Source organism: Oncorhynchus nerka, linkage group LG16 (assembly GCF_034236695.1).
Source record: "Oncorhynchus nerka isolate Pitt River linkage group LG16, Oner_Uvic_2.0, whole genome shotgun sequence".
NCBI lineage: Eukaryota > Metazoa > Chordata > Actinopteri > Salmoniformes > Salmonidae > Oncorhynchus > Oncorhynchus nerka.
Window position 1 is genome coordinate 39,911,675 of NC_088411.1, and position 21,415 is coordinate 39,933,089.

General features: G+C 42.1%; 2 protein-coding genes across 3 annotated transcripts in view; one reads left to right on the top strand and one right to left on the bottom strand.

Annotated features, from left to right (window-relative positions):
* Positions 1 to 1,696: 1,696 nt before the first annotated feature.
* Positions 1,697 to 13,370, top strand: LOC115118895 (proton channel OTOP3-like). Its single transcript, XM_029647624.2, has 8 exons — positions 1,697 to 2,416; positions 2,604 to 2,751; positions 7,152 to 7,288; positions 7,502 to 7,560; positions 7,877 to 8,016; positions 10,433 to 11,121; positions 11,393 to 11,572; positions 11,799 to 13,370. Exons 1-8 carry the CDS (start codon positions 2,018 to 2,020, stop codon positions 11,967 to 11,969), a joined length of 1,923 nt encoding a protein of 640 aa, XP_029503484.1. The 5' UTR covers positions 1,697 to 2,017; the 3' UTR covers positions 11,970 to 13,370.
* A 753-nt stretch (positions 13,371 to 14,123) lies between these two features.
* The window catches only part of LOC115118893 (protein HID1), a 36,668-nt gene continuing 29,376 nt past the window's right edge, over positions 14,124 to 21,415 (bottom strand). For both annotated transcript variants that reach the window (XM_065002673.1, XM_065002672.1), the window contains exons 14-20: positions 21,163 to 21,254; positions 19,229 to 19,373; positions 18,708 to 18,913; positions 18,435 to 18,524; positions 16,724 to 16,815; positions 16,195 to 16,353; positions 14,124 to 15,008 (exon numbers count right to left, since the gene is read on the bottom strand). In XM_065002673.1, the coding sequence (XP_064858745.1) occupies positions 14,945 to 15,008; positions 16,195 to 16,353; positions 16,724 to 16,815; positions 18,435 to 18,524; positions 18,708 to 18,913; positions 19,229 to 19,373; positions 21,163 to 21,254 (848 nt within the window). In that variant the 3' untranslated portion in view covers positions 14,124 to 14,944. The remainder of the gene's footprint in view (positions 15,009 to 16,194; positions 16,354 to 16,723; positions 16,816 to 18,434; positions 18,525 to 18,707; positions 18,914 to 19,228; positions 19,374 to 21,162; positions 21,255 to 21,415) is intronic.

Sequence of the window (21,415 nt, forward strand, 5' to 3'; positions counted from 1 at the left end):
CTGATAGCCTGGCTCATGGTCAGTTATTGGCATCTAGGTGTGCTAAGAGCTTTCCCTCCGAGGGGGCAAGTTTGTACAAGACGCTCAGTGTTCTGTTGGGTCGTAGGTTGATGCTTCCCTCAGGAAGGAGGTAGGGACTACAGAGAGAAGCCAGAGCGGTTGCCAGGGGGACACATCAGACGGTTGTCAAACAGGGAGGGGTTCAGAGAAGTTGACAGCCTTAAACCTGTGCAGATCATGGAGATCTCACTGTAATCATTTGTTTTAGTTTTAACCTTAGTTAACTAATGAATTGTGAATGCATTTTTTATCCATTAACAGTATTCAATTCTGAATAGTAGCCTAACAATTTCAATTAGGCCCGGCTAATTTTACTGAATCAATTAGTAATGTCATTATTCATTATTCATTATTGCATTTTAATAGCATGTGTCACTGTACAGTAGATTACTCGCTCAGAACACGGAAACGATTCAACAGTAGCCTGACGAGTGTGCTTTTATGACTTTAGTATCAGATTATTTGAGTTCTTATCTCCTGCTACATCTGGGTAATATCTAGGTAACACAGAAGACTATATGAAGTCAGTGAATGGTGCCGGCTGTGTTCAAACAAGCAGTAACAGGCACTGACGTTTTTCCTTTGGTATACATAACCACACGTTGGACAAACATTTCACCAAAACCCACACAGACTATGTATCCTTTGGAGACAAGCTCACACATGACAGAGTTGACAAACATTCTTTGAATGATTGAATTGCAAACAACAAAGAATCCAAAGAACTGTCTTTTAAAAATGCGTGTTAGAATATAACACTTTTGAACCCATGTTTGGTATCTATCTGGAACTTGTTCTCTGATGGGAACTTTGATGCCTTCTAAATGGATGTACTGTGTGATGTGTAATATATCTCTGTGATAATTTGTCTGTTCAGAGTGAATCTGACCACTCCGGTCATCAGATCAAGGTGTGACCCGCTCCTAGCAGATTGGTTGGTATGATTTAATTGGCCGTGTTTGCTCAGATTTGGTCTGTGATTGGTCAACAACTGATTTGAAATACAAACGATTATAAAAGGAACGATTGACTTTTGTTCCGTCTCTTCTTGCTTCTTCTTGGTTCCTGACCTGTTGTGCTGAGACACACACACATACACACACACACACACACATACATACACACACACACACACACACACACACACTCTCTTTTCTCTCTCTCTCTCTCTCTCTCTCTCTCTCTCTCTCTCAAATTTCAATTTAAGGGGCTTTATTGGCACAGGAAACACATGTTTACATTGCCAAAGCAAGTGAAATAGATAATAAACAAAAGTGAAATAAACAATTAAAAAAAATGAACACTACAAGAGTGATTAATGGTGACATCCACTCACTGCATAGCTGGCTTTAAGCATTCCTTCATGGTTTATTTGAACAATGAAAACACTAAGGTCAACGTGCGCAACATAAGTCAACTGAGATTTATTGGGTGTGTCCCAAATGGTACCATATTCCCTATAGAGTGCACTACTTTTGACCAGAGCCCTATAGGGCCATGGTAAAAGTAGTGCACTATAAAGGGAATATGCTGCCATTTGGTACACAGACTAACAGAAGACTATTTATTTTTATTAAAGGCGTGGCATGATTAGTCCCACATATAGGATTCCGCCACATCTACACAACCCTGGGACTACCAATGGGAGTACAGGTTAGGTTTTTCACCTGCATTTAAATACACACTCTTACTGGGTAGGTCCAGCTTCCTAACGCTCATTAGATTTGAATTATGAGGGAGAGGGAAAGAACAAGAGAGACTGCTGGATACGGAATGGATTAAAGAGAGATACAAGGAGAGCAAGAGAGGGAGAGAGAGAGAGAGACCGACAGAGCAAGAGAGATAGAGAGAGAGAGAGAGACCGACAGAGCAAGAGAGAGAGAGAGAGGTTGAAAAAGGAGCTGCAGAGTGGATTTAGTGAAAGTAAAAGGAGTCAGACTAATTAAAGTCAGTAAGTATGGATTCAGAGCATGGTACCTCAGCAACAGCTGACACCATTGTCCCCGGAAGTCAATGCCAGGAGTCTGGTACCTCAGCAACAGCTGACACCATGGTCCCCGGAAGTCAATGCCAGGAGTCTGGTACCACAGCAACAGCCGACACCATTGTCCCCAGAAGTCAATGCCAGGAGTCTGGTACCACAGCGACAGCTGACACCATGGTCCCTGAAAGTCAGTGCCAGGCTGAGGAGGAGGAGGAGGAGGAGGAGGAAGAGGAGGGATCCGGAAACCATACACACCCAGACCCAGTCCTGGTGTGGGCCCCCAGTGGGAGACGGCTGCTCTCCGGGCTCCTTGGCCTCAACGTTGTCCTTCTTGGGGCAGCTCTGGTAGCTGGCAAGGCCTTCAACCCTCAGGTTCGAAAAATATGAAACAAGGCCAGCACTCACTTGGGATAAAATGTGCAATTAAGCTTTGTTTTAATTCTCTCTAATGAACTCACAGCAACATGTCCTAATAGTCTATGCACGGGCATACTGTACGTTTCAGCTTGAGCATTCCTCTTCGCATGTGTGGTCCCTTAACTGAGACTTCATCCCTCAGGGCCTCAGGCACCAGGAGCCCCAGATCTTCATGTTGCTGCTGATGTGCCTCAGCCTGGCCTGGATGCTGTGGTACCTACTCTGGGCCAGGAGGAAACCTGGGATATGCCCACATAAAGACCACCACGCTGGGGGAATCACAGTCACAGGTAGGCACTCTTGGATTATTATTTGGACTATAAATTGTACCTACTTGTATTGTACTTATGACAAAATGTTGACTCTGTTCTATTGAGACATTTTACTTTATGTTGGTATTCTTGCCTTTTATCATTTCTATTTGTTGCTGCATTGTCGCGAAGGAACCTGCAAGAAAGTATTTCATTGGACGGCGTATACCAACTGTATCCTGTACATACAACTCATAAAACTTAAAACTTGGAGTTATATTTATGGTACTTATTGTTACTTTAGGTTTTGAATAGACAGATAGAAACACATGTCATGGATTAATGCCTTATAGGCTACTTATGTGGTATTTATTTTTAATAAGAAACTGGGGAAAATTGTAGCTATATACTGCAGGGGTGAAACTTTACCTGGGGACGGTGGGTGTGCTTTAGGACCATGCGGACGCCTCCAAGCTGTAAGGGTAGGAGGTTTGGAATGTTTATCCGACCGCATAAAAAAAGATATAGATACAATTCAAGTTATATGAGATCAAATCCAGACCAGAACTATTATTTTAGCAGGTGACTAATATTATACATTTATAAATTATACATTTATAAATTATACAATTCAATGATACATTTATCAATTATACATGTATAAATTATACATTTTTAAATTATACATTTATAAATTATACATTTAATTTTGTACATTTTTAAAACATACATTTATAAATTATACATTTATACATATACATTATACATTTATATAAATTATACATGTTTAAATTATACATTTAAATTGTACATTTTTAAAACATACATTTATACATTATACATTTATCAATTATACATTTAAATTATGCTTTTATAAATTATGCATATAAATTATACATTTATAAATTATGCATATAAATTATACATTTATAAATTATACATTTATAAATTATGCATATAAATTATACATTTATAAATTATGCATATAAATTATACATTTATGAATTATACATTTACAAATTATACATTTCAACTATACATCCAATAAGGTTGACAGATGTAGTATATAAAAAAGCCCATTTTAGGAAGCCTATAAAGAGGCTGAAAAAACATCCACAAATGATTTACAGGACACTTGGAGGATATTATTCCTAACTGCAAAAGACTATTCCATTTTTTTCTCAAAGTAAGAAAAGCTATTCAAGAATTGACTACATTTTTACTTCCCAAAATGCACTCAAAAATGTACTGTATTAAAAAAATGAATAGTGATATCATTTCATTCTCCGGTGTCATGTTTAATTCCACCAATAGAAAATACACTTAAGTGACAAAATTTGGAGAATGAAAAGAACTCGTCTTCTGGATCCGAAATGTATTAAATACATATATGAAAAATAAAAACCTTTACCATTACAAATTTAGATGTAGAGGACAGAGAAAAGCTTGGGCTTTTAAGGCATACGTTAGGGGGGGGGTGATCATTTCATACTTGGCAAAAGTTTAAATCTGATTTAGAAATTAAAATGAAAGAAGAAGACAAGGAAATCCCTATCTTAGATAAAGCCCATCAAAAAAAATCTTTACAAGGTAAAGAAGAAAATAAAATTGAGTAAAAAGTCTTTTTTTTGAAGAGAGCAAACAACTACAGCTACTTAATGGTAAATAAACTTGGTAAATATGTCACAGCCGTCACAAAACGAATACACACTAAACCAGTTATAATTTTCAAAGATAAAGATAGAAAAGTGGTAATTAGAAACAACGCGATTAATTACCATTTTAAAAAGCTTCCGTGAAAATGCATATCAATCAGAATTAAAACGACAATTGGACGGATCCTATAGCCTTCTTAGACTCAACAACTCTGAAGCAACAGTCAGCAGACTAAAAATAATTACTAAAAACAAAAGATCACCCAAGAAGAAATATTAGATCCTGTTAAAACATTTGCATGGAGAAAATCACCAGGAATGGATGGCTTTCCCATAGAATACACACCTCACTCAATTCAGTACTTCCTAGTTCCATGTATCAAACAGTTATTTCAGTTATATTATAACCAGGAAAATCTGGAAGGTCCCCTGCTGAACATAGACCTATAAGTTTAGTAAATTGTGACATTAAATAATAACAAAGCTTATAAGCAATAGAATGGCAAGTCTTACCAGACTTGATACATATCAATCAAACAGGATTTATTACAAATAGACACTTACAAACAAATACAAGAACATGTTTCAGTTCAATACAATACGCAAAAAAATAAGACATACTGTAGATTTATCAATAATGGCTGTTGATGCCGAAAAAGGCTTTTGACTGTCTTGAATGGCATTTTCTATTCAAAACTTTGGAAGCTTTCAACAATACATTATATAAACATGTTGTATGAATGTCTTAAAGCAAAACTATACACAAATAATACATTATTTGATGAAATTGCTTGAGAAAGGTGCACAAGAAAGGAATGTCCCCTCTCCCCTCCTGTTTGCACTGGCAATTGAACCGCTTGCAGAAAGAATTAGACAGGACCCAAACATAACAGCTATCAGTATTGATTAACATGAATTTAAACTACACATATTTGCAGATGATATCCTGATTTTCCTGACCAATATTAAAAACTAAATTCCCATTTGCTAAAAATATTTTCAGAAAATAAAAACAAATCTCAGGATATAAAATGTACGTGTAAATAATAACCCAAATAATGGCAATGGGGGGAAAAAATGTGTTTTACTAGTTATCTACAGCAATCCTTTAAGTCGACCACAGAGAATATGAAATACTTAGGATGCTTAATAAGTGACAACAAGCAACAAATATATAAAGATAACTTTATTCCATTACTCAACAATATGAAAGCAGGTCTAATTACATGTTATAATCTACCTCATAAATCTTACAGGTAGAATACAACTCTTTAGAATGGCTGCCAAAGTTTTTGTATTTATTTTCAGAAATACCGTTTACCCCACTGAAGAATATATTCAGTCATAGCAAACTAAAATGCATATCATAAGAAGAAAAGTTTTACATCAACCTACTGTAGATCTGAGGTTGGTTTTAACCTTCCGGACTTGGAATTTTATCAACTTGCCACCCAGGACTTTTACTTGCCAGATGTAGTTATATACAGTAAAGAGGAACAATGGGTACATAGTGAAGATGTGCCTCCTCATCCCCAGAATCAGTAAAGAGGAACAATGGGTACATAGTGAAGATGTGCCTGCTCATCCCCAGAATCAGTAAAGAGGAACAATGGGTACATAGTGAAGATGTGCCTGCTCATCCCCAAAATCAGTAAAGAGGAACAATGGGTACATAGTGAAGATGTGCCTGCTCATCCCCAGAATCAGTAAAGAGGAACAATGGGTACATAGTGAAGATGTGCCTGCTCATCCCCAGAATCAGTAAAGAGGAACAATGGGTACATAGTGAAGATGTGCCTGCTCATCCCCAGAATCCATCTGTCTGCATATTTCAAGACATGGTGTATGGGGTATAGTGAGATACCTGATGGGTTGAATGATACTCTTCTCACCTCTCATCTTGAAAAAAACTGAAAACATGGAAATCAATCATTCCACCATCATTAACACAATGGAAAAATCGAATGATTTCGTGTTTAAATAACGAAAATGCTTGAGTTACAAATCGAAACAAAATGGTGCAGTTTCAGGCCATGTGTGTTTACGGATCCCTGCGGAACTTTCATTACACACACCTGGCCCCGATTCCCAGTGATTAGTAATTTGTCTGTGTGCCCTTGGTTTACCATTGTCCTGTGGATTATTGTTACAATGTCCGTTGGTGAGTGTGAGTACCTGTGCTGTGTGTTTTGGCTTTCGTGCCATTGTGGATTTGAGCAGATTATTACGGGTCTCGTCCCGCGTGTTAATGATTGTGCGCTTGTGTTATTTATTCGAGGTACTCCTCGCTCTTTTAGTTGGGTTTCAACCCTGTGTTTTTGTATCGTGTTTGTTTGGTCTGCGTCCCCGTGCCTTTACTCAGCACACTGTCATTTGGATAATAAAAAAAAACTATTACACATTCCTGCACCTGTCTCCCGACCCATTCATACCAACGTGACAATGTGGCGGAGAAGGATGGGGGTGTGTGCTAGTGGGCCGGGGCAGGTGTGATGTAGTTGTTTGAATGTGTATGCTTTGTATTGTTTATAAAATATATATTTTTTAAAACATCTGTTATATATACTGTCTGTCATCCCAGAATAAAAGACTTGCATGAGCTCCAGTAGCATCATATCCAGCATATCTAGCATGTGGGACACATACATAGGGAATAGGATAGCATGTGGGACACATACATAGGGAATAGGATAGCATGTGGGACACATACATAGGGAATAGGATAGCATGTGGAACACAACCTAAACTAAAACTTCTGTTTCTGGTTGACCCCTGACATGTCAGTGGTCCTGATGCTGTTTGCCGCCTTCAGTCTCCTGATGCATCTCTTCAAGATGGGTTACTATGTCATGATGAAGGAGTGTAAGCCGGTTGCTAAAGTCCTTGCCCCCTTCATCGAGGCTCCCTTTCTTGGCCTACAGGTAGTCATCAATCATTGGCTTTTGTTTGGACTCACTTTCATTTTCCAAAATGTTTAAAATATTTTCAATGCATTTTCATTGATTGAACCTTTATTTAAAGCAGGCTAGTCATTTCTCTTTGGTAATAGAGACCTGTATTGAACCTATATTCGAAACTGGTATTGACTTGGACAATGTAATTTTCTTAACATTTGAATTAATGTCTTTTTGTAGACCTATTTGCTCTGGGCTCACTCCAAAGACTGTATTCACAAGCACAAGATCATTACCAGGTGCATGCCTCTCAATTTCATTTACAAAAACATTTACCATCTTGTTATTGGAGAGATCTATGGTATTTGCATTGACTAAAGGAACCAATAGGGACCTATACATTACAAAGCAAACAGGTAATAATGGGATTGCTGGTGTTTGTGAACGGTTGAACCACTTTGTTGCTTATTGTGTGATTTTATGTGTTTTTTTGTAGCTTATTGTTATGCAATTTATGTGTTTATTTCAGAGTGAATCATCCATACATCTCATTTCATATTGCTATGTTATACATTTGAACTGTGATATGTGTGTGTGTTTATGCTCCCACGCCAGGTCTGGGCTGATGGTTACTCTGAGCGCAGATCTGTTGCTGTGGCTGAACGCGGTGACAGAAGACACAGTTCATCTGGAGATAGAGATGGAGAAGGAGGATGGCCGCGCCACGTATGGCAGCGCAGATAGCTCTGACTCAGGTATATACCGTAGTACATCCTGTCGTGTCTTTGGCATCATTAAACAGATAGCTCTGACTCAGGTATATACCGTAGTACATCCTGTCGTGTCTTTGGCATCATTAAACAGATAGCTCTGACTCAGGTATATACCGTAGTACATCTTGCCGTGTCTTTGGCATCATTAAACTGATAGCTCTGACTCAGGTATATACCGTAGTACATCCTGTCGTGTCTTTGGCATCATTAAACAGATAGCTCTGACTCAGGTATATACCGTAGTACATCCTGTCGTGTCTTTGGCATCATTAAACAGATAGCTCTGACTCAGGTATATACCGTAGTACATCCTGCCGTGTCTTTGGCATCATTAAACAGATAGCTCTGACTCAGGTATATACCGTAGTACATCCTGACGTGTCTTTGGCATCATTAAACTGATAGCTCTGACTCAGGTATATACCGTAGTACATCCTATCGTGTCTTTGGCATCATTAAACAGATAGCTCTGACTCAGGTATATACCGTAGTACATCCTGTCGTGTCTTTGGCATCATTAAACAGATAGCTCTGACTCAGGTATATACCGTAGTACATCCTGCCGTGTCTTTGGCATCATTAAACAGATAGCTCTGACTCAGGTATATACCGTAGTACATCCTGACGTGTCTTTGGCATCATTAAACTGATAGCTCTGACTCAGGTATATACCGTAGTACATCCTATCGTGTCTTTGGCATCATTAAACAGATAGCTCTGACTCAGGTATATACCGTAGTACATCCTGTCGTGTTTTTGGCATCATTAAACTGAAGACTTATTTATCAAGTAACTCTCTGTAATTATTATTAAGCAATTAAACTGATTAATCATGTAACTGTAAATAACTAGGAAGTCGGGGCACCAAGGAACATATTCAGATTACAAAGTTAAAATTTTCCTAATACAAGTTCAGATATTTTAATATCTGATCAATTAGTCATCTGATTAATGAAATCTTCTTTACCTTACGTTAGTCTCATTCCAAACGTCTCAAATTGTTGGTTATCTGCACGAACCCAGTCTTCACTATGAGTCATCCATACATCAATTGTCTGAAAATCATTTATTTACTAAGTAATTCACAGAAATGCATAACAAACAGTAGATAGTTACAAGGAAATGATAGCGGTGTTTCCCTAGTGGGATAAACCGGCATTGCGGCTTTGTGTACAAAAGGGAAGTGAGGGTCAACTGAGATAAGACAACACACAGTTGATAATTCTAACAATTGAAATGCTAATCCTTTGCTCATGAACGCTCACTCATTCAGGAATAATTGCAATCAATATATATATTTACGCTCAGTGTGTCGTCTGGATCTCTGTTGAAAGTTTGTTTCTGTTGGAGAGTCTGTCCATCCTCTATATGTCGTGGTTAGAGTGGATAGTTCAGAGTGACATTCATTCATGTCGTTATAGAATAGATGTTTCGGCAGTTGTCGGTCTTCACGTTCAATGATACCGAATTCCTAGCTACAGACTAGTAATTAATATCAAAGACTTGTTCTTATTCTGTCGCTATCGATGGTCTAAGAGTTTAACCACGGGATGGTTAAAAGATTCAGAAATCGTCTCAAACCTTGGCCCTCTCGTTATCGAGGTAAGCTGGCCTGCAACCTTTGTCCTCTCGTAATTGAGAGAAACATGGTCTATTGAGAAATTCTCAAGGTGGTGATTTTATTCAGAAGAGCAGAAAAGGGCTGTCTCATGAAGCCAGGTCCTAACTGTGTTCATGGGGGCGTGCCAGTGACTTATTAAGTTAAACTTTACACAAATACAATTCTGACATTACATCATTACATAGCAGCCCATAATTTCACAAATAGTTTAATCTTTCCTCATTCATCCTGTACAACAATTAGACGTAAGCCTCATATCTGAGGCTATTGTATAAACAGCGTTATGGTAATGTGGCCATATCGTCTCCCATGTGTTTCACAAAATTGTACCAAACGGACCAGTTCGTAGCTGGAATCTTCACCGATCTTTTAAACCTTCTCCGGAACATAAATGTTGTTCGGACCTCAAGTTCTGTGAGGTGGAAGAAATTCTTTTGTACTCTCTATGAAAACTCCCTCTCTCTCTATACTGCGGCCATGAGGAGATAATCTCCTCCAGGAATTTATGACCTGAGGTCGCAGCAGCCTGAGTGTAGGAGACAGAGAGGGGGATTGGCTTGCTGTACCCAAAGAGGGCAACGTCATGACAATCCTTACACAACTAAAACACATTTATGTACATTTTATCACAATGAAAGTAGGTAAACTGTGCTTGCCCACTAGTCAGACAATTTGGAGGACCTACAACTGAATTATAAAGATGCTAACAATATCTAATATTACTATTGTATACTATGAAGAAATGATTCACCAACCTGTCTGATTTCCTTTCATCAGGGCTGAGAAATGCAACATTATGCCAGTGCAGTGCAGACACATTGTGCCTGTTCTTCAGGAAGGGTTATGAAGTCCTGTATCCCTTCAACATGGAGTACTACCTGATGGCAGGCTGCATGCTTTATGTGATGTGGAAGAACGTGGGCAGGCGTATGAGCCCTGGGTCAATACCCCACCATGCCCAGAGGATTACCCTACGCATCGTCCACGAAGGTGGGATCCTATTCGGGCCGTTGTTCGGGGGTCTGGTCCTTATAGCTGGGGTGGTTGTGTTCATCCTGTATCAAGTTTGGGTGAACCGAGGCCAACACCGGCACACTGCCTTTCTGATATTCTACTGCTACCATCTAGCTGTGATGCCCATCATGTCCCTCTGCTCCCTGGCTGGCCTGTTGGTCCATAAGCTGGAGAGGAGGGCGGATGAGAGGGGACATAACCCCACGCGTAGCCTGGATGTGGCCCTCCTGGTTGGGGCAGCCCTGGGACAGCTTGCCCTGTCCTATTTCTCTCTGGTGGCTGCTCTGGCTGTGGGGCCTAGTGGACCACTGGGAAGCCTGGATCTTTCCTACTCCCTCCTCAGCCTGTTGGAGCTCCTGCTGCAGAATGTCTTCATCATTGATGGCCTCCACCGAAACCCCAACCTGGCCCTCACCAAGGGTAAAGGAAAGGAGCGGATCAACATATTCATGGCAAGTCACTCTTCTTCTCCTTCTTCTTCTTCAATTTCATGGTTCAAGTAATGTTGACAACTCCAATTCCCTCTGGCCAAAGCTGATTTTCCTACTAAATTGCTTTATTTAAAATATAAGAGAACATATGTATTCATCTAGCCATCTTTGCTTCATACGTTTTTGTGCGCTTAGATAGCACCATACTGTATCGTTACAAATCAGAAGTATAGTTACACTTTTATCTATAGTAATACATTGACAATGTGACCCCTCTCATGTCCCAAATCAGAAGAGGAAGACCATGGAGTATACAAATGACAGGAATAAAGTAGGAGGAGCGATGTCTCTATTGGAGAGGGGAAAGGCAGTGACAGCACCACCTGGTGGCCAAGTCAAGGAAGGACAACAGACGTGGTACAAAAAAGTCACACAGGAGATCTGTGCCTTCCTCATACTCTCCAATATCATGGTGAGTAACACCAAGGATATTACATCTGTGATCTTGTAATAATCATGTTACACAATATTTACCTAGCCTGGTGGCAGATCTGTTGGTGCTTGTTTGCCTACTCCTATGCTTTGTACTTGGAGAACATACAGATCTAGGATCAGGCTAGTATTCACACCCTGTCCCTTTTCCAATATAATGTAATTTAAATTCATCCCCTGATATTTTCTCTCTCCTGTCTCCTCAGCTCTGGATGATCCCAGCGTTTGGAGCCCACCCCCAGTTTGAGAACGGCCTGGGGAAGCAGTTCTTTGGCTTCTCTGCCTGGTTTGTCCTGGTCAACCTGGTTCAGCCTCTGGGAGTCTTCTACAGGATGCACTCTGTGGGGGCCCTGATGGAGCTCCTCATCACTGGCTGAGCTCCTATCCTCTCCTCCCCTGTTCTCTTCTCTGCCTGGTTTGTCCTGGTCAACCTGGTTCAGCTTCTGGGAGTCTTCTACAGGATGCACTCTGTGGGGGCCCTGATGGAGCTCCTCATCACTGGCTGAGCTCCTATCCTCTCCTCCCCTGTTCTCTTCTCTGTCTGGTTTATCCTGGTTCAGCCTCTGGGCGTCTTCTACAGGGGGGCCCTGATGGAGCCCCTCATCACTGCCTGAGGGATAGGAACCACAACACTGATGAACTGCTCCCCTCTGGGACATAAGGCCACAATGAGCTCCCTCCACCTTTTCATATCCTTGGGTGAAATATTGTGCCGACCAGCTAAATATCACATTTCTGTAAAGATGAGACGTGTAAACATTTCTCTGTTGACATTAAAAACATGTGTACTTTGATTCATAATACATTATTTATTACATGTGATATGTTTCCAGTACTTTGAAAATATTGACATTATGAAATCAGACACAGAAAACAACAGCATTTGCCTGCAGTTCAAAAGCCAATACATACATTCCAGAGATATCACTTCTTGTCTCAGTCAGTCGGTTCACAGAGGTCCCGGTCAGTCCCCAGGTCCCAGTCAGTCAGTTCACGGAGGTCCCGGTCAGCCCCCAGCTCAGAGGTCCCAGTCCCCAGGTCACAGAGGTCCCGGTCAGTCCCCAGGTCTCAGTCAGTCAGTTCAGAGGTCCCGGTCAGTCCCCAGGTCTCAGTCAGTCAGTTCAGAGGTCCCGGTCAGTCCCCAGGTCTCAGTCAGTCAGTTCAGAGGTCCCGGTCAGTCCCCAGGTCTCAGTCAGTCAGTTCAGAGGTCCCGGTCAGTCCCCAGGTCTCAGTCAGTCAGTTCAGAGGTCCCGGTCAGTCCCCAGGTCTCAGTCAGTCAGTTCAGAGGTCCCGGTCAGTCCCCAGGTCTCAGTCAGTCAGTTCAGAGGTCCCGGTCAGTCCCCAGGTCTCAGTCAGTCAGTTCAGAGGTCCCGGTCAGTCCCCAGGTCTCAGTCAGTCAGTTCACAGAGGTCCCGGTCAGTCCCCGGGTCTCTCTCTAGTCTGTCTCAGTCAGTCAGTTCACAGAGGTCCCGGTCAGTCCCCAGGTCCCAGTCAGTCAGTCCCCAGGTCTCAGAGGTCCCAGTCCCCAGCTCAGAGGTCCCGGTCAGTCCCCAGCTCAGAGGTCCCGGTCCCCAGGTCTCTCTCTAGTCTGTCTCAGTCAGTCTCTATTTCACACTCTTCCTAAATGAAAAGGAGCTTTACTGTGATAAAAGGGATACCAACAAATTTAACTTTCCATAAAAGCATTTCAAGAATATAAACTGAAAATAATAAGTACAATAAATCTTCATCTAAAACATTGAAACAATCTTAGTAACATACACTATTGTATAAAAGTTTGGGGTCACTTAGAAATGTCCTTGTTTTTGAAAGAAAATCAAAAAAAAATTGTCCATTAAAATAACATCAGATTGATCAGAAATACAGTGTAGACATTGTTAATGTTGTAAATTACTATTGTAGCTGGAAACGACTGACTTAATGAAATATCTACGTAGGCCCATTATCAGCAACCAACACTCCTGTGTTGCAATAGCCCGTTGTGTTACCTAATCCAAGTTTATCATTTTAAAAGGCTAATTGATCATTAGAAAACCATTTTTAAATTATGTTAGCACAGCTGAAAACTGTTGTCCTGATTAAAGAAGCAATAAAACTGGCCTTCTTTAGACTAGTTGAGTATCTGGAGCATCAACATTTTGTGGGTTCGATTACAGGTTCAAAATGGCCAGAAACAAATAACTTTCTTCTGAAATTCGTCAGTCTTCTTGTTCTGAGAAATGAAAGCCATTCCATGACGGAAATTGCCAAGAAACTAAAGATCTCGTACAACGCTGTGTACTACTCCCTTCATAGAACAGCGCCATCTGGCAATGTCTCGCATGGAATAGCCTTCATTTCTCAGAACAGAAATAGACTGACGAGTTTCAGAAGAAAGTTATTAGTTTCTGGCCAGTTTGAGCCTGTAATCGAACCCACAAATGCTGATGCTCCAGATACTCAACTAGTCTAAAGAAGGCCAGTTTTATTGCTTCTTTAATCAGGACAGCAGTTTTCAGCTGTGCTAACATAATTGCAAAAGGATTTTCTAATGATCAATGAGCCTTTTAAAATGATAAACTTGGATTAGCGAACACAGCGTGTCATTGGAACACAGGAGTGATGGTTGCTGATAATGGGCCTCTGTACGCCTATGTAGATATTACATAAAAAATCTGCCGTTTCCAGCTACAATAGTCATTTAAGACATTAACAATGTCTACACTGTATTTCTGATCAATCTGATGTTATTTTAATGGACAAAAACAAGGGTTTAAAAAAAAAAAAATCAAAAACAAGGACATTTCTAAGTGACCCCAAACTTTTGAACGGAAGTGTACATACAGTAGTGTATATATGTTTTTTTGTAAAAATAAAATAAAAATACACATCAAATTAATAAAGGAATATACCCATGGAAAGCTGCCAAATCATGACTAGAAGAGGGTTAACATGGCAGACCTTCTGGCAGTTGTAGTAGCAGACAGCTTGTAGGAAAAGTGGTTTCGTGACAGTGGTTTGTTACATGATGTTCTACGGGTTGGCACTTCGCAAGAAACAAAATAGAGAAAACAAAAAAACACTGTAAATTCCTGTTTTCTAGAACAGGTGTGTCTGGTGCAAGTCTTCATCCTCCTCTTCCACACTTCTGTTCAGGTTTGAAGATGGCAGTTGGTGAGAGAGCGGTTGGTGGTTCCCGAGGGCGAACCAGCCATTCCCGAGAGACGTTGTCTGCTTCCCAAATGGCGCTCTACCCCCTATGTAGTGCACTACTTTTTACAGGGGCCCATAGGGCTCGTCAAAAGTGGTGCACTATGAACAGGATAGGGTGCCATTTGGGCCGCAGTCGTAGAGACCTGTTCACCAGCTCCACTTAGATCCTCTGAATCTCAAACAGTCTGACGTCAGTGTCATACCAGATCGGGGGATCCACGTTACTACGGTAACAACAAGAGTCATTGTTAATAAAGATCAGATTGGATTTGAGTGACCATGACAACGACCACCTGTGTGTGCTTCATGGACTAAGCGACTCGACTAGTTGGTGTGGCTGACCACAAGCTGGGGGACTGGTTCCTAGACCTGGCTGGGGGCCTGGTTCCAGAAAGCTGGATCAATAAGTTAGCCAGATGACTAAAATTGCTTGAAATAACTTCATGTTAAGAAATATAATGATAATGTATAACAATCAATACAACGGTAGCTTTCTTAAATTAACCAGAATATGAAGTTATATTTATCAAAATCAGCTGACCAATTTAATAATCCTGCTTTCAAGAATACCCCACTCCTCTAATGAATTACTCCTAAATATGTGCTAACTCAGTCTGAACTCTATAGTGGCTTGTCTTATTCATTCTGTGTACGGATGTCTTTTCAGTGGTGTAAAGTTCTTAAGTAAAAATACTTGAAAGTACTACTGTAGTCGTTTTTTTTGGGGGGGGGGGGTATCTGTACCTAACTATTTATATTTTGGACTACTTTTACTTCACTACATTCCTAAAGAAAATAAATGTACTTTCTACTCCATACATTTTCCCTGACAGACAAAACTACTCCTTACATTTTCAATGCTTAGCGGGACAGGAAAATGATCCAATTCACACACTTATCAAGAGAACACATGGTCATCCCTTCTGCCTCTGATCTGGAGGACTCACTAAACACAAATTCATTGTTTGTCAATTCTGTCTGAGTGTTGGCTATCCATACATTTTTAAAACAAGAAAATGGTGCCGCCTGCTTTGCTTAATAGAAGGGATTTTTACTTTCGATAGTTAAGTATATTTGAGAAATGACATGTACTTAATATACTTAAGTATATTTAAAACCCAAATACTTTTATACTTTTACTCAAGTAGTATTTTACTGGGTGACTTACCTTAATAGAAAGTTACTCAAGTAAAAGTATCTCTACTTTTACTCAAGTATCTCTACTTTTACTCAAGTATCTCTACTTTTACTCAAAGTATCTCTACTTTTACTCAAAGTATCTCTACTTTTACTCAAAGTATGCCATTTTGGGCCCTTTGTCCACCACTGGGTATTTACTACTATTGACATTATCACCATCATTAACCATTGTAAATATCTTAATGTTTCCCTTTGGCCCATGTTGCTTACCGTAGGTAGATTACTCCCCACATGTATGTGCGGAACCACATGGCGGTGCCCGCGTTGGCCTGGTACTTCCTGATTAAGATGGGGTGAGGTACAGGCAGCAGGCCCACCAGGGTCCCATGCTGCAGGAACTTCAGGATCTCTGACTCGTCGGTCAGACCCCTGGAGGAGATAAACATATCACTTGACTTACTTTAATACATTTAGTTTGACAGGGACATTAAAAATCAACATTACTGTAAAGGTGCCAGTTTTAGCCAGCCGGCTAATACTCAACCGCAGTCCCTGGGCAGGTAATATACATGCATGTAGTCTCTCTCATCCATGCTAATCTAGTTCTAGTGAATTCTATTGATCACTGTGTTCTGATCACTTCTGGGTTCCACAATCAAGAAAGATCACAATCCTATTGATAATGTCAGTCATAGACACATCTATTTCGAAGCTCTCAGTTTTCGGAAACACTTAGGGTTCCACAACAAAAATCACAAAATATAACCTCTCCATTTCCCTTAGGATCCTCGTCTCTTACTTGTCTATGCAGATCTTCTCCACCTGAGGAACCAGAACTTGTAGCAGCCTCATGATCGTCTGGAGAGGAAGCTTACTCTTCCAGGAGAGGACCTAGTAGAGAACAGTACAGAGAAGGGAGAAGAGGTCACGACCTATCAGGAGGGAGGGATCTTACCAATGATTTACATAACACCACAGCTGTGAATGTACTGTATGATTGAGGGTGAGGGAGGGAGGGATGGGACATGACTGGATGGAGGGAGGGAGTGAGGGGGAGGGAGGGCTGGATGGACCGAGAGATGGCTGGATGGAGGGAGGGATGGGACATGGCTGGATGAAGGGAAGGATGGATGGAGACATGGCTGGATGAGGGAGGGAGGGAGACATGGCTGGATGAGGGAGGGAGGGAGACATGGCTGGATGAGGGAGGGAGGGAGACATGGCTGGATGAGGGAGGGAGGGAGACATGGCTGGATGAGGGAGAGAGGGAGACATGGCTAGATGAGGGAGAGAGGGAGGGAGACATGGCTAGATGAGGGAGGGAGGGAGATTTGGCTAGATGAGGGAGGGAGGGAGACATGGCTAGAGGGAGGGAGGGAGACATGGCTAGAGAGAGGGAGGGAGACATGGCTAGAGAGAGGGAGGGAGACATGGCTGGAGGGAGGGAGACATGGCTAGAGAGAGGGAGGGAGACATGGCTGGAGGGAGGGAGGGAGGGAGACATGGCTGGAGGGAGGGAGGGAGGGAGACATGGCTGGAGGGAGGGAGGGAGTGAGACATGGCTGGAGGGAGGGAGTGAGACATGGCTGGAGGGAGGGAGGGAGACATGGCTGGAGGGAGGGAGGGAGGGAGACATGGCTGGAGGGAGGGAGGGAGGGAGACATGGCTGGAGGGAGGGAGGGAGGGAGACATGGCTGGAGGGAGGGAGGGAGGGAGACATGGCTGGAGGGAGGAGGGAGGGAGACATGGCTGGAGGGAGGGAGGGAGGGAGACATGGCTGGAGAGAGGGAGGGAGGGAGACATGGCTAGATGAGGGAGAGAGACATGACTAGATGAGGGAGACATGACTAGATGAGGGAGACATGACTAGATGAGGGAGGGAGGGAGACATGGCTAGATGAGGGAGGGAGGGAGACATGGCTAGAGGGAGGGAGACATGGCTAGAGGGAGGGAGGGAGGGAGACATGGCTGGGGAGGGAGGGAGGGAGACATGGCTAGAGGGAGGGAGGGAGGGAGGGAGACATGGCTAGAGGGAGGGAGGGAGGGAGACATGGCTAGAGGGAGGGAGGGAGGGAGACATGGCTAGAGGGAGGGAGGGAGGGAGACATGGCTAGAGGGGGAGGGAGGGAGACATGGCTAGAGGGAGGGAGGGAGACATGGCTAGAGGGAGGGAGGGAGACATGGCTAGAGGGAGGGAGGGAGACATGGCTAGAGGGAGGGAGGGAGACATGGCTAGAGGGAGGAGGGAGACATGGCTAGAGGGAGGGAGGGAGACATGGCTAGAGGGAGGGAGGGAGACATGGCTAGAGGGAGGGAGGGAGACATGGCTAGAGGGAGGGAGGGAGACATGGCTAGAGGGAGGGAGGGAGACATGGCTAGAGAGAGGGAGGGAGACATGGCTGGAGGGAGGGAGGGAGGGAGACATGGCTGGAGGGAGGGAGGGAGACATGGCTGGAGGGAGGGAGGGAGACATGGCTGGAGGGAGGGAGGGAGGGAGGGAGGGCTCTTACCCAGTCTGGAGTGGGGCTCCAGTACATAGCTGATGATGATACACTGGACAAACGACTTCTGGCCAGCTCTGACTCTGGTTGAAAGGCCTCCTTGATAGGAAGAAGAGGAACCATTATAGTCACTAGGCTCAATCTTATTGTCAGTGAGCAGTAACATACTGTATATCTCTGACAAGTTATTTAATCCTGTATATAACTTCCCACTAAATGCTTCCCACAAGACTTGCTTTCCAGTGAGCTGCGTTCATAAGTCTCTACACGCAGAGCTCTTACCTCGTTATCTCTCCCCGAGTTGGACTCTGTGTCGCTGGCTCCAGCTATACCACTGGTGTCAGCGGCAAGGGACTGCGGAGAGGGAGTGTGTTGGGGAGAGGGAGTGTGTTGGGGAGAGTGGACGTTTTGGTCAATGGTCATGTGCTGGAGACAGACCATGGTGCCATCCTCAGAGACCTGAGCCTTCTCTGTCAGCTTGTCAATAGCTACAGGGACCAAACAACAAGAAAGACCCTTAGGGAACGGTTCAATGGTTTCTAACAATGTGACAAAACTAATTATTTTGGTACGACTTAAAAGAAACCAATTGCTGTTGTTTTTATAAAAAGGGGTGAGAGAATTGCAGAAGTTATGTGATGAAACAGAGTAGTAGGATATAAGTTAGTGATAGCTGAGTGGAAACCCGACAAGCCCAGTTAATAGAATTGATTATAATGAAATATAAAACCTTAACATACCATAGGGGAAAGTGCTTTGCAAAATACAGGCATGCATGGAGAGCTCCAGGAGAGGGGGGGTACCTGGTATGGCCACGAGACTGGCTTTGAGTGTCCCTGGCTCAGCTGGGACGGCCGGTCGGGACCCCTCCATGGAGATGGTCTCCTGGGAGTTGATCCGGGAGATAATGGCCGTGGTAGTCTTCTTCCTCTTCTTCATCTGCAGGGCCTTGTTAGAAGAATGGAAAATAAAATGAACCAAGTAATTACTGACCCACTTTACGTTTTATGTGATCAACTGTTTTGTCAAGTCAGATTTATTGAAAGTACATTTCACATGGATCACTCACAACATCAACTTTTTTAACTATGGGGGAAAATATTGACCATTGGCTTAAAGCCTCCTTGTACTGTTTTATGCAAGAGGATAGAGTTCTACGTTACTACGGCAACTGCACTGCCCACAACCGCAGGGCTCTCCAGAGGGCGGTCTGCACAACGCATCACACTACCTGCCATCCAGGAGACCTATAGCACCCGATGTCACAGGAAGGCCAAAAAGATTATCAAGCACTACAGCCACCAGAGCCACTGCCTGTTCACACCGCTATCATCCAGAAGGCGAGGTCAGTACAGGTGCCTCAAAGCTGGGACCGAGAGACTGAAAAACAGCTTCTATCTCAAGGCCATCAGACTGGTAAATAGCCATCACTAGCACAGAGAGGATGCTGCCTACATACAGACTTGAAATCATTGGCCACTTTCATAAAAATGGAACACTAGTCACTTTAAAAATGTTGTCACATCTTGCATTACCCATCTCATATGTTTATACTGTATTTTACACTATTCTACTGTATCTTAGTCTATGCTGCTCTGACATCGCTCATCTCATATGTATATACTGTATTTTACACTATTCTACTGTATCTTAGTCTATGCCGCTCTGACATCGCTCATCTCATATGTATATACTGTATTTTACACTATTCTACTGTATCTTAGTCTATGCCGCTCTGACATCGCTCATCTCATATGTATATACTGTATTTTACACTATTCTACTGTATCTTAGTCTATGCTGCTCTGACATCGCTCATCTCATATGTATATACTGTATTTTACACTATTCTACTGTATCTTAGTCTATGCTGCTCTGACATCGCTCATCTCATATGTATATACTGTATTTTACACTATTCTACTGTATCTTAGTCTATGCTGCTCTGACATCGCTCATCTCATATGTATATACTGTATTTTACACTATTCTACTGTATCTTAGTCTATGCTGCTCTGACATCGCTTATCTCATATGTATATACCTGTATTTTACACTATTCTACTGTATCTTAGTCTATGCTGCTCTGACATCGCTCATCTCATATGTATATACTGTATTTTACACTATTCTACTGTATCTTAGTCTATGCTGCTCTGACATCGCTCATCTCATATGTATATACTGTATTTTACACTATTCTACTGTATCTTAGTCTATGCTGCTCTGACATCGCTCATCTCATATGTATATACCTGTATTTTACACTATTCTACTGTATCTTAGTCTATGCTGCTCTGACATCGCTCATCTCATATGTATATACTGTATTTTACACTATTCTACTGTATCTTAGTCTATGCTGCTCTGACATCGCTCATCTCATATGTATATACTGTATTTTACACTATTCTACTGTATCTTAGTCTATGCTGCTCTGACATCGCTCATCTCATATGTATATACTGTATTTTACACTATTCTACTGTATCTTAGTCTATGCTGCTCTGACATCGCTCATCTCATATATTTATATATTCTTAATTCCATTCCTTTACTCTAAATATGTGTGTATATGTTGTGAAATTGTTCAATATTACTTGTTAGATATTACTGCACTGTTGGAACGAGAAGCACAAGCATTTCGCTACACCTACAATAACATCTGCTAAACACGTGTATGTGACCAATACAATGTGATTGGATTTGATTTAGAGAGCACATTGTCTCTCTCTACCTTGTGGATGGTGGCTGGGTCAGAGGACAGATTGGCCAGCTGGTGGAAGATGTTGCGCTTACGGATGATGGCGTACACCAGGTTACAGTTACCTGCGAAGGAGAAGAACAGTTACCGGGCAGGTTTATCATGTCAACGTTTAAAAGAGACACTCTAGAAAGAAGTAGGGAAAAGGAGCTTTTAAATAGTGTCAGTCCGGCAGGTTGTGTTCTGGTCATTTCACGGCAATCATGTTGATGCAATCCCATTGTCC

Coding starts and splice junctions, on each gene's coding strand:
- LOC115118895 (XM_029647624.2), top strand. CDS start 2,018: ATGGATTCAGAGCATGGTACCTCAGCAACAGCTGACACCATTGTCCCC. Junction 2,752..7,151: donor TGGGGGAATCACAGTCACAG/GTAGGCACTCTT, acceptor CTGACATGTCAG/TGGTCCTGATGCTGTTTGCC. Junction 11,573..11,798: donor TCATACTCTCCAATATCATG/GTGAGTAACACC, acceptor CTGTCTCCTCAG/CTCTGGATGATCCCAGCGTT.